The following is a 13,652-nucleotide window of genomic DNA, read 5'->3' as shown; positions in this document are numbered from 1 at the left end:
AGTCCACCTGTGGGAGCTTGTGTTTGCTATTCCTGTGTTCCCTACATGGAAGGCAGGGCACACCTTAGCAGAAGGCTCACGGACAGTCTGAAAAGGGCTTCCCCCAGAGCAACTGCGGAGGCACACATAAAAAAGACTGTGCTTTTGCTTAATGTTAACTTGAAATAGGAAAAACGTAAGAACTTCACATGGTAGAATTTGGTGGGGTGTATGTTTAGGCCTTAAATTTTCAGAAGTAGGCAACTTTGGCTTCATTCATGCATATAATACCAGAACTCCTTGGATTCCTGGGTCTTCTTCAAACGTCACCTCTGCAAACTCAGCAGAGGTGTAACCAGTTCTCCCTGAATCATAACAAAGTCAAGCTCATTAAAGTTCAGGCAAATAGCACTCTGTGTTATTTTCTGAAATTTGGAGAGGAAATAGGCAGGCAGATTCTCCTTCACAGTATGAATTTTAAAAATAATTCTTAGGTATATTTTTTCCTAAGACTTCTCTCTTTATGTTAATGCTGGTCTCTCTTCAGGAATATAAAAGTATACTACTAGGCTTCACACTAAGTGAAAGATACCTATGGATCCCTTCAATCCTAGAGAGATCTGATTTAAGAAATTGCACAAAGCATAAATCACTTAATTAGGTCCATTTTAATAAAGGGTATAGGAGTTTACAACTCAAAACAATTCATAAAACCTATCAGATACATACGATAAATCACACCGAGAGTGCAATAACATAAATCCAATGGTCTGCAAATAAGAGGTATTGCAAAAATTGTTAAGATTGACTTTCATGTTTCCCCCCCTCCTTTCTCTTGTTCACAGCCCGAGATTATGTGTACATTGTTTTCTGAGGCCTGATGACCTCAATACTCCTTCTGGCTGGGGAGACCTCCTCATTCAGTCCATTCCAAATAGTCAGCAGAGGGAGTTCACCTCTTCTCCACGGAATAAGCGTAGTCCTTGTCCTTTATTATTTGGTTTCTATCTCCTAACAAATGACATTAAATGTTCCCTCATTCAAAACATCTTGTGGGCCTTGTGGTGTTCTGGTCACTGCTACCCTCTCAATGCCACACATGAGCCCTCAGGGTGAGCCCTACACAGTTTCATCCTTGTGGATAAGAAGATGTGTACTTGGGAACAAGGCTAAAGCCATGGCTGATTTCCCCAACCTTTTATCGCAAAGAACTCCAGTTGTAACTTTTGAGAGTTTTTGGCAAAAGGAACTACATTTACTCATGCCAAATACCTATGGTCACTTCTCAGTACTCTTTGGATACCTTTATTAGGAGAGCTTGAATTAACACCATGGAAGAAAGCATGAAGATGAATGAGCACACACACAGACACACACACCCCATTCACACTCAAATAGGAATCTCTGGTAGACTCAAAGAGTACAGCTGATTTGCCATTTCAGAGTGAAAAGGCTGCACTGTCTCACCCTGCCCCCAAAGTCTAACCTATCCTATTTTAACTGGTATTGGTAAAAACTATTTTTGCAATTCCTTGCCAAAAGGAATCAAACGGATCCCTTTAACATGTACATATAGTTCCATTATAATGCAATGCAGGTAACACTAACTTGATTTCAAGAACATTGTCAAAACTGGGGTACACATCCTTCTATTAGAAATGGCTGGGAGACAGCTGAGAATAAATTTATGGAATTACAAATTATGGGAATACTGGACTAAGTCAAGAATGGTTAACATGTAGCCATTTTTACCAGCTATTCTAGCGTCCCTTCACACATAAACTTGACCCTGCATTCCGGGAAAGGTACCTCTGGGTTTTCACTACAGAGTAAGGCTGGGGTCCTGCCAACCTTCCTTCATCCTTTCTTCTAGTTCATAATAGGGAAGGTGAGCCATTTCATTCATTCATGTTTTGTTTGTTTTGTTTTTTTGAGACAGGGTCTGGCTCTATTGCCTGGGCTGGAGTGCAGTGACACGATCTTGGCTTAGTGCAACCTCTGCCTCCCGTGCTCAAGCCATCTTCCCACCTAAGCCTCCCAAGTAGCTGGGACTACAGGTGTGCACCACCATGCCTGGCTAATTTTTGTATTTTTTGTAGAGACAAGGTTTTGCCATGTTGCCCAGGTTGGTCTTGAACTCATGAGCTCAAGCGATCTGCCCACCACAGCCTCCCAGAGTGCTGGGATTCCAAGTGTGAGCCACCACACCCCGCCCATTTCATTCTTATTTGGTGAGATTGTCACAGACTTGGCTGAAACTTAACAAGAAACTGTTTACAGCAACAAAGGAAGCAATTAAACATGATCATTCAACTGTGCCATTCATCATGCACTTATTGACATGCTCAAAATAGGGGAATGTTAAGTAAGGAAATGAAGTGGGAACAGGAACAAGGGAGCTAAGCCAAGAGGACTTCCAGGGACTTGAACAAAAACAATTCCCAACCACATACTACTTTTCAAGCATTTTGAAACTCTTCTTTTCCTTTAGTGATGTTTTCAGTAACAAACTTGCAAGTGTTCTTGGTGGTTAAAAAACAAAACAAAACTACAAGTATCAGCTGAGAAAGACAAAGAAAAAACTAAGAATTTAAATTAGATAATTCCATTTAAAGTTTCCAATTCCTCGTTTAGGTGGAGTTGGAACATTAGAACTCAGGGGTGGTTTGGATATTAACAAGGTACTCCTGCCTCCTCAGAAGCTACAGTCTTTTCTGCAGCTCTCTTATGTACCTCTCATCAAAATAATTTCAGTCCCACATTTCTCGGATAAAACCACATCTGTGGTTTTATCCAGCAACCATTTCACAGTCGACTGGTACGTGTTCTCCAATTTCAGTTCCAAACACACAACACAGAATCACACTTTTCTTTATTAAAGGGACCCAAGTGATTTTTAAGCTGTATTCTTCCTGCTAGAGAATGAATTGAGTAGCATCGTTCTCTAATTTCCTAAAATAAAATTTCCTATGTGATATACTGCATATATATTATATCTGATATATGTTTTGATTATTTTTCTTTATGGAAGCAAATACAGAATTTCCTTGTCAGATCACTCTGATGATTATAATCTGCTACTTTCATTATGCATCAGTGAAATGTCCACCAAGTAGTTGAAAACACTGATGTACATGTATTCTAAAACTTACTAAATAAATAATGGGCCAGTAAGATACCAGTATCTTTCTAGAACGTTTAGAAAGAGATCTTAGTTGCCAGAGAAAACTCAGATACAACATGGGCCTGTAAACACATACACTCTAGTCTACAAATATGAGACTTTTCAACTCAACAATAAGTGGGCCGAAAACAATATAGGGCGTATGACCTAGACTCCCTGGGTGCTGCTCAGCAGCTGCTTCAGCATCAAATTGTGTTCATCCCATTTTCTAATCTAACCAAGTACTTGCAACTAAAGGGCTGTATGTGAGCCCAAGAAACTGATATATTAAATATTTTTCACCACATATGACATCTTTCATTCAATACTGCCTGTTAGTCAATTACTGTGGATTCTTTCAAGGTTCATCAATGCATGTGTGGCTCGATGGTTTAGGAATAAATATATTCTGGCTCAATGCTTTCCACTGAAATGAAGGTCACAACTTCTATGTTCCCTATCAAATGTGTAAAGCAAAAACACAACAAACGAAAACAAGAAAGTAGAGTTGTTTGTTGATTATATACAGTCATGTGCTGCATAAAAACGATTCCATCAATGATGGACCACATATACCATGATGGTCCCATAAGATTATACCATATTTTTACTGTACCTTTTCTATGTCTAAAATGTTTGGATACAGAAATACTTACCATTGTGTTACAACTGCCTACAGTATTCAGTACAGTAACATGCTGTACAGGTTTGTAGCCCAGGAGCAACAGGCTGGACCATATAGCCTAGGTAGGTAGTAGGCCGTGCCATCTAGGTTTGTGTTAAGTACACTCTGTGATGTTCACACAATGACAAAATCACCTAAGGATGCATTTCTCTGAATGTCTCCCTCATCATTAAGCGGGGCATGACTGTATTTTTTTTCTCTTTAAGGAAATAAGACCCTACTGTAATACAAGTCAGCAGAATCTAACTGTTACTAATAATTAATGTAATCCACAAGTCAAAGTTTTTTCATGCATCACCAAAAAAAAAAAAAAAAGTAATTTGCATGTGTTTGCATCTGTTTCTGTATTCAAAGAAGGTATGTAGAGTCTCCACCCATCATGTCTCCAGTGACAATTTTTTTTTTTTTTTTTTGAGGCGGAGTTTTGCTCTTCTCGCCCAGGCTGGAGTGCAATGACACAATCTTGGCTCACTGCAAAGTCTGCCTCCCTGGGTCAAGCAATTCTGCCTCAGCCTCCCTAGTAACTGGGACTACAGGTGCGTGCCATCACGCCCAGCTACTTTTTGTATTTTTAGTAGAGACAGGGTTTCACCATGTTGGCCAGGCTGGTCTCAAACTCCTACCCTCAAGTGATCCACCCACCTCGGCCTCCCAAAGTGCTGGGATTACAAGCGTGAGCCACCGCGCCTGGCCTCCAGTGAAAAATTTAAAAAGGATACAAGCTCATGCTTGACGAAGTATTCAACTATGTAGTAAAATCACCATGATTTTATCCTGATTTGCACCTTGAGAATTAAAATAGTCACTTGATTAGAAGGGAATTATCAAATAACCAAAGGAAAAACATTTTGCTGGGCTGTTACAGAGATAATCCTGAATATTTGGAAAGGGGAATTAGAATGATCTCTTACTTTAAGAATTTCTGAACCAAACACCGCATGTTCTCACTCATAGGTGGGAATTGAACAAAGAGAACACATGGACACAGGAAGGGGAACATCACACTCTGGGGACTGTTGTGGGGTGGGGGGAGGGGGGTGGGATAGCATTAGGAGATATACCTAATGCTAAATGACGAGTTAATGGGTGCAGCACACCAGCATGGCACATGTATACATATGTAACTAACCTGCACATTGTGCACATGTACCCTAAAACTTCAAGTATAATAATAATTAAAAAAAAAAAAAAAGAATTTCTGGGCCAGGTGCGGTGGCTCACGCCTGTAATCCTAGCACTTTGGGAAGCCAAGGTGGGTGGATCACAAGGTCAAGAGTTCACGACCAACCTGGCCAACGTGGTGAAACCCCATCTCTACTAAGAATACAAAAATTAGCCAGGCATGGTGGTGTGTGCCTGTAATCCCAGCTACTCGGGAGGCTGAGGCAGAATCGCTTGAACTCGGAAAATGGAGGTTGCAGTGAGCCGAGATCACACCACTGCACTCCCGCCTGAGCGACAGAGCAAGACGCTGTCTTGAAAAAAAAAAAAAATTCTGAGTTGGGGTGAGAAATCTCCCTGAATATTTCTAGGCTCTTCGCTCATGTTTTTGAGGGCTTCACTTGATAATGACCATGGGAAGAATCTGGGGTGCAAAGTTCCACGTGCATTAGCCGAAATTATTCATTCAACTAGAAAGACAATTTTGCATCCACTAATACATAAAAATCAGAAAGGAGAATTGGGAAAAAGCATATTCTTAGAATAACATTTAGCATCCACCAAAGTGAAGGACATAGGTTTCTGGCACAGTTGAAACCTTAGTTGCAAAACCAAACCTTGGCACAGTGCCAATTATTTATCTTTTGATCAGGACATTTGAAATAGGCAGAGACCACCAAAAAAGGACAAAGTGTTGAAAAGTAGCTGCTCATTTTTTACTGCCAATATTCCTGAACTTTAAAGAATATCACACCTAATCAACCGCAATAGAATTGGGCATTCAGACTTGATTCTCAGATGAATTTCCAATAATTTTAAAATCATTGATCTGGCTTGGTAAATAGCTCTCCAAACTTCTACAGCTAATGGAAAAATCACTTAACCTTTACTAGAAGTAACAGAAAGCATTAAAGTTGAAACCTAATGCAGCAGTTCTTTCCAGTGAGTTGAACTGCCTTAGCAGAAATCTTCCCATTGAGATACAGGCTTTATTTTTATTATTATATTTTTGGAGACAGTGTCTCACTCTGTCACCCAGGCTGGACTCACAACTCACTGCAGCCTCAAACTCCTGGGCTCAAGTGATCCTTCCAGCTCAGCCTCCTGAGTAGCTACAGGCATATGTCACCATACCCAGCTAATTTTTTTCATTATTTTATTTAATTTTATTTTTTAGACTCGCTCTGTTGCCCAGGCCAGAGTGCAGTGGCGCAATCTCTGCTCACTGCAACCTCTGCCTCCCGGGTTCAAGCGATTCTCCTGCCTCAGCCTCCTGAGTAGCTGGGACTACAGGTGTGCACCACCATGTCCAGCTAATTTTTTGTATTTTTAGTAGAGATGGGGTTTCACCATGTTGGCCAGGCTGGTCTCAAACTCCTGACCTTGTGATCTGCCCACCTTGGCCTCCCAAAGTGCTGGGATTACAGGTGTGAGCCACCATGCCCAGCCTATTTTTTTATTTATTTTTTGAAGGGACAGGGTCTCGCTGTGTTGCCAGAGTTGGTCTTGAACTTCCTGGGCTCAACTGATCCTCCCGCCTCAGCCTTCCAAAATGCTGGTATTACAGGTGTGTGGCACTGCACCTGGCCAGCTTTATTTTAAGGCACTAATAATAAAGGGTATGAAAAAAGCTAGGAATAAGTCAGATCTTTCCAGAAATAAAAGACAACTTTAAAAAACATCAGTTAACCTGTCTGGCCTATTTCAACATCTAAAGAGGATAGAGAATGTAAAAGTTTTCATGCCTACCTGATTCAGCTCTTTTCCATTCTCCCAAACACTTATTTCCATGTCTCAGATTTACATTTCCTCAAAAGGCAGTAGAGATTTGGAAACAACAACAACAACAACAACAAAACAACCCCAAAACAAGCAAGCCTAGTTTGTAGCCTAGTCTCATGATTAATGAATTCCCTAATGCTGGCATTTAGCCCACATACTCAGAGGCCGGAACTGTGACAAGGTGCTCTTTTCTAGTGTTGTAAGGGGAAAATGTATAAGGAAAATTAATTTTTCATAATCAGGTAAATATAATTTGTTAATAGCAAAACAAGAAATTCCGGAGAGAAAAAAAATTTACTCTGAAACATCAGTTCCAGCAGGATTTCCCTACACCTTCCAACGTATTCTACTTTGCCATGAGAAAAAAACTAAATAAATTAAATGGGGTTCAAGTCAGTTAGGCGAGCAAACACCAAAAAACGAGTGATTTCATTGTGGAGGTAGGCATGATGGGGCAGGATTTCCCTCAAGTGGAAATGCTTCCTGTGCACACACACGTATACATGCACACACAAACCTGTACACTCACACTAATTTCAAAAGCATGGATGTGGGGAAAGCCCTGCCAGCATGACTAGACATGAGGAGTTAGCCCATCTGCCTGTATCTCTACACAGGCTCTGACGTACATTCCACACCCATAGACAGTCACGCACGAGAGCCAGCCTGGCTTGCACGCAGACCGAGAATCAGATCTGGAGACTCCTAGAGCTGCTGCTTCTACAGGAATGATTAGTAACTGCAGGATTATACTTCCTGTCGATGTGCAGGGTTTTTATCTTGCTCTTCTTTCCAGACATCTCCCCTTTTCAAGAGTACTAAATCTTGATTTAGTGGAGGGACTAATCTTGATTCTTCGATGGGCATGACTTAGAACAGGAGCTACAGGAATTAAAACTAGCAACAATAGGGCCCCTTTGGGATTGGGGTGAAGGAGTATTTCAGGATTTAAACAGTTTCTGTGGGTGGGACGGGGGGAAAGCAGAGTTCTTGGTGGAAGTGGATGACCTCTGTGAAGGAGATGAAAATGCCTCCAAGTCCAGAAATCAATATAAACAAACAAACAAACAAACAAAACGAACATAACTTAAAGGGGCTTCAACTAAATATCACTGCAACTGAGTTTGTTGACTCAAGAAATTCTGCTCTGACGCAGGGAATTGAAATATAAGAACGGATAATATTTCTTCTTCAGAAGGCTCAGCTGGGAGTGCCGTGGCGGGTATTGAGGGTGGGATAGAGACAAGAGGCTTGAGGCTCAGGTTTTGCTCCTAGGGTTTCTTGCCTGATTTTGAAGGGAAGGGTGCTAGAGCAAATGGATCAGCAGCTGGCAGCTCCGTAGTCCTGGAGGAAAGGGATGTGATAGAAACAGACCCAGCTATCGACTGCTTGTTGGTTTGTGAAACAATTTTGTAGGCAGCAATGGGCTGGGCTTCTGGACTTGGCTCGTCTTCTGGGCTATAGTGACGGGAATACTTGGATAAGGACTGGGGGCGGAATGGTTTGCCAGCCATGGGGCCTGAGACAGCTTCTTTCTGGAGCTGCGGTCCTTTGTTTCTGTCATTAGAATGACCCCCAGATTCCAGGCAGGATCCCCTGGGAGAGATGCTGTCCGGATGGTCTGCTGCTTGTACAGAATGGGACAGGAGGTTAGACTGTTGCACAAAACCAGCTGTGGAATACTGAGCTTGGACAGAGGTGTACACAGCTCTCTCACGGCCTGCGGGCAGGGGGACATCACCTGTCTGACTGAGGAGACCAGTCTGTGCAGGCAGCTCCTGGGAGGTGCTCTGGATAACTGTTAACTCCTCCATGCTTTTCTTCTTAGTGAAAGGAGCTCTCAAAAACACGTCTGACTCCTCTGGCTGGGAAGGAGCCATACTGCTCTTGGAGACAAATGGGGCTTTGGAGAAAATGTCCATGTCATCATTTGGAACCCTTGAGCTCCTGAAGGGAGCTATGGCGAAAACATCTGGCTCACTGAGCCCATCAGTGGCTGGCTGTGTGAAGGCTTGAAACTGGTTCTTTCTCCCACCTTGCGCTGTCTTTGCTTGCTCAGGAGAGACTTCTGGTGGAGCGAATGGAACGGCTCCTCCCAGCTTCCCCGGGGGGGGTCTGCAGCTCTCATCTTCTTCTTCAGACTCCATAAGGAGAGGCCGAGACCCACTGCAGTCCAGCATGTCTCCTTCAAGGTCAGTCCCTTCCTCTTCACTGCTGTGGAATGAGCTGTTGCTTGAAGGGCCATCTCTGGCCAAGTAGTCAGATTCTAAGTTGTTCTGAGTCTTTGTGCCAGGTACTCTGGAGGGGTCTGGATACAGCGGAAGGCCTTTAATGCCCAGTGATTCTTTAAAGTGCTCTACAGTTATTACAGGACAGGGATTGGACTCTCTCTGGAGACCTAGAAAAGCATAAAATGCAGAATTAATGTGTAGGTCAATTCAACCCTATTTGGAACATTTAATGGTCAACCCGCGGCAAAAACATTGTGGGACCAAATAATAGATGTTGAAAATGCAACAGGAAAAACATAAAAATAAAAGTCAGGCAAGGAAACTGCACACAAACTGGAACACAACCAACCACTGTCTCACGTTTTGGAACATGATAGGCACGACGTACAGGAAAGGAGATGAAGATGTTAGGCACACAGACATTCAGCGTAACTATGCAATGCTCCTACACACAGGGCCAGGCACGGACACCTGCTCTACCTGGCACTGGCTCATTATGGAATGAAAACAAACCCAGTCATTCATCTCCACATATACCATGACAGTTTTGGATTATGTAGAAACACTGTCTGGGGATGACTCAATTCAGAATCTGGCATGTGGTCATCTGTGCCACATGCAGAGGGACAAACTCTCTGAAAAGCAGCAGAATGTGGCTGCTTGATAAATGCAAGTTTACCTGATGACTTACATCATAAGCACTACTCAAAGAGCATACGAGTGCCCAAAATACAAATACTGAAGGTACCTTCTGAGGGGAGCCTACAGCATCAAAATCAGACCAAATAAATCACCTTCAGCTGGAGTTGCCCCAGAATTTTGTTTTCAGTCTTCTAAGTTCATAAAGATCTCCTCTGCTTAAATGAATCTGCCATAAAGTTCTTTAAGCAGAAGGAGTAAAATGCATGGGCCATTACAGAAGCATTAGCAAACTCCAATATACTAGTCTATTTCTATCTAGGTAGAGGTGCCTCAGGGTGCTCTGGCTTTTAAAATCAAATAGACAATTATCAGAATGCAAGAGAGCTTACCTTCCAAGAAATATTAGCAGGTTAGAAGTATGTCATTGGGCACATGTTAGCAAGAGGGCAGGAAAAAGGCATATGTAACTAAGCAAGAAGAATCCAGAGAAAGGGTGGTTGGGGGTAAAGGTATCATTTCATCATGGGCTCAGTAAAGAGATACTACTGGAGTTTCCCAACCCACCAGGATAAGAATATTAGATACAATGATTTGGAGCCATAGATGACCCAGAACCTCTGTAGAGATGGAACTCAATGATCCCCTTCCCATACTGACCCTCTCCCCTCCTATGCAAACCATTAGCTAGCAGAAATTTCTGCCAAAAATTATCCCCTGCTAAAGTTTCTGCATGAATTAAGCACACAGACCACAGCAGAAGAGGCATTAAAATCAGTTTATTGGGAAACCAGTCACTTAGAGACATTACATTGTAAAGAGAATGTAGAGAGAGGTCTGAACATTTTATAAGATACTGTACAAAAATACTATGTTTCTCTGAATCCTATAACTTTTTAGCAGTGCTTCTTTTTAAACAGTTCTGACCTTAAATATTGTTTTCAGAAACAGAACAAAAATGTGTTTGTCCTCCATTTTTATTTTCCTTTCTAACAGTTTGAATGCATTCAGTGAATTCCAGATTGGGGCGTTAAGTTAAATTCTGTACTGGTGCCAAATGGCTTTCTGAATAGTATTTGAAGAATAAGATTTTGAAAAGAATAAATTTTTCCTTGTATTATAATTTTAGTATGTGCAGCGACATGGTGATACGAAAGCATCAGTCAGCGGACAGGAAATAAACATAATACCTTCTCCCTTGCAATTTATGTGGACAGACATAATCCTAATTTCTCAGGCAAGTAAACTGATATTAGATTTGTCTCAGTGATACCAAGATGATAATTTCTGGGAGGAAATTCAAATAAAAGGGAGAAAAATAAGTTTTTCAAAATAAGGTTTGCAGAGCCTTAAAGAAGGACAAGAGGGCCCTAAAACTCCTTGAACCACCTTCCTCACATAGTATCAGTTGGACAAAGTTTTCAGTTGCCAAAACAAAAGCACAATTTCTCATCTTCCAAAACTACCTTGAAAGTTGATGTTATTAAGCTTGTTCTGCAGGAGAGCAAAATATCTCTTAGGGAAAAAAAATGGAAAACTTAGTCAAGCCAGTGACCAACTCTGGCATCATACAGGTCAATAATCCAATGAACACTAGTTTGAACAGAGTCAGTGTTTTTTGGAAATTTAAACTGAATTCAGTTAAAACAATTTGTGCACAGAGACTGGCAAAAAAGCAGCTATCTATGGAACCAGGGGCACTTTGGATGCCTGAAGTGCTAGATTACATTTTGAGAACTAGGAACTACCAAGGGGTGTGTGTATGTGCCCATATTCAGAGTTGGAGAGGATGGAAGAACATGTCTAACCCATCAAAATTATTTGTTAAAAGGTGGGTTTTTGGTCAAGAACCCATTTGGAAAACCTTCCAACTCAGAGCATATTCTATGACCTTCATGATGAGTAGTGGGAAAATCAGACTTAAAATTCCAACAACTTTGAATAATTTACAAAAACAGTCACAAAAACACCAGAATATCAAGTTTGAAGGGAAAATTAGTCTCCTGTCCTTCAAAACAAGGACAAGAGCTATTTCCTATCTTTCTTTCAGCATCAACAGGCTTTGTAGGAATGGAAAAGTACCTTTAAAGGGTTGTCCTGAGAAGGCCAAGTCCCTTAACCTTTCTATTCTTGTTAGAGGAGGTACAGTGTGGCTGAGGCGGAGAGCAACCACACTTTGCAACTCTCCAGGCCTGGCACTCTGAAGGGCAAAGAAATGCCAGAGAATATGGGGGAAGCCCAGACCTCCACATTCCCTTAAGGAATTCTGGTGGTGGTAGCATCAGAAACAAGGTAGTCGAGAGAAGGATAAATTCCAAATATACTAGAAACAGAAGGTAACCATTAAATCTTGTTGGCAGATAAAAGTCTTTTTTTGAGTATGTGAATGTGTTCTTACAGGGAAAATGTGTTTTCAGGGTGAACAGTTCCTTTATATGAAGGTAGCATTGTGTCAACAAGGAAACGTGTTTGAAGCAGTCTCTCTACTAGCATTGAAGGATTTATACTAACCTAACCACATGCCTTGACCCAGTTCCTTTGGTAGCCAATGGCAGGTCATAGCAGATACCCTGTGGCCATAGAGCTCAGTAAACACTGACTGTTGTACCTCAGGGGCTAAAGCCCAGGGCCTGGCTTCATAGTCTGCACAGGGTCTTACTTATCATGGAGCCTAAGGTAGGGTTTTGTTATAATTCCCTCAAACTGGATCATGCCTCTTTTTATTTTGGTTTCACACATAAAATTAAGCAAGAAGTCAAAACATACTTCTTTTTCTTGCTCTGATGTAGGACTGTGTGCCAGGTTAGGCACGTTGACACTTTCAATATGGGTAACTCCATATTAGTCTATTTTGAGGCTCCAAATTATGTAGATTTCAGCAAGAACTCACATGCTTCAGGGAAGAGAAGGAGTTCCTAAAATACCTGACAACTTGGCAACTATCCTCACCAGCTCCCTATTCACTTCCAAAGCAACCCAAAGTGCTGAATCATTTAGGATGGGTTTCCCCTGGAAACTCCATCTGATTGACATAGCGAGGGCCATCAGAATGCTCCCTACAGAATTAAAATCTGAAGACTTAAATGTCAGGCTGGATATTCCTTAATGAAATACATCACACAACACCGGAAGTTTACTTTTCCTTTCATAAGTTTCCTTATGAAAACTTTCAGTTTTCATAAAAACTGAAAGAACAGTTACAGGGAGTATCAAAGATATGATTCTTGCCAAAAACAGAAAACAAAGACTTGGAGCATTGAGAAGAAGCCTTCTCACATATAGTTAGTAAACAGAAAGCAAAATATCCCTTCACAAGAACTTGGAAATGCAGCAGCAATTGAAACGTAAAATTTTAGAACCAAACTGGGGAAATCAAGAGACGTACATCAAACTAATAATTACCATGACCTTCTAGCTCACATAATAAAATTAAGCATTTGGTTCCACCATATATTAGGTAGCTGCATTAAAACCCAAGACTGGGAAATGAGGGACCTCATGGAAGCCAAAAATGGCCAGCTGTGCCTCTCAGGCCAATGAGGCAATTAAATGAGTGAGTTTTCTCACTGGGGATAAAATTATTCTTGCCAACACAAAATGTTTAATTAAGTTGGCCTGGGTATATTAGGGATTAAGTTAGAGGAGGGAAGCTGCAAACCTGTGCTCCATTTTACAACCCTGAGTCTGGTCATATCCAGTGTAGGCTGGCAGGCGTCTTATTCTCCTTGAGACTAAAACAGGGGTTTTACTCTCTCAGGTAGCCATGATTCATTAATATGTCCTCAGTGTGTAGCTATACTTTTCTTGTGCCCAGGTACTTATTGTCACTCAATACTGTGATTAAATCCTTTCTGCAAAAAAGTGGGTTTTCAGCTCAGGAAAAGAGCAACTTATTTTAAGTTATTTGCATCTCTAAACATCATGCTCCCATTTGAACAGATAAAAGTCTTTATTCCCCTGTATGTTTACATAAGAAAGTTCTTTACAGAATTTTTTTTTATACAATACTTGT

At 41.3% G+C, this 13,652-nt stretch overlaps 1 protein-coding gene across 15 annotated transcripts in view; it reads right to left on the bottom strand.

Moving 5' to 3' along the window:
* Positions 1–628: 628 nt before the first annotated feature.
* Positions 629–13,652, bottom strand: part of AAK1 (AP2 associated kinase 1) — a 186,017-nt gene continuing 172,993 nt past the window's right edge. For 13 of the 15 annotated variants that reach the window (XM_063789761.1, XM_063789756.1, XM_016948673.4 and 10 more), the window contains one exon: positions 7,046–9,168. In XM_063789761.1, coding sequence (XP_063645831.1) covers positions 8,042–9,168 — 1,127 coding nt within the window. In that variant the 3' untranslated portion in view covers positions 7,046–8,041. Of the gene's footprint in view, positions 9,169–13,652 lie in introns of all 15 variants that reach the window. The other 2 variants (XM_016948680.4, XM_054678473.2) reach the window with 1 other exon arrangement.

This window comes from Pan troglodytes, chromosome 12 (genome assembly GCF_028858775.2).
Source record: "Pan troglodytes isolate AG18354 chromosome 12, NHGRI_mPanTro3-v2.0_pri, whole genome shotgun sequence".
Classification (NCBI taxonomy): Eukaryota; Metazoa; Chordata; class Mammalia; order Primates; family Hominidae; genus Pan; species Pan troglodytes.
This window is presented reverse-complemented; position numbering and strand designations above follow the sequence as displayed.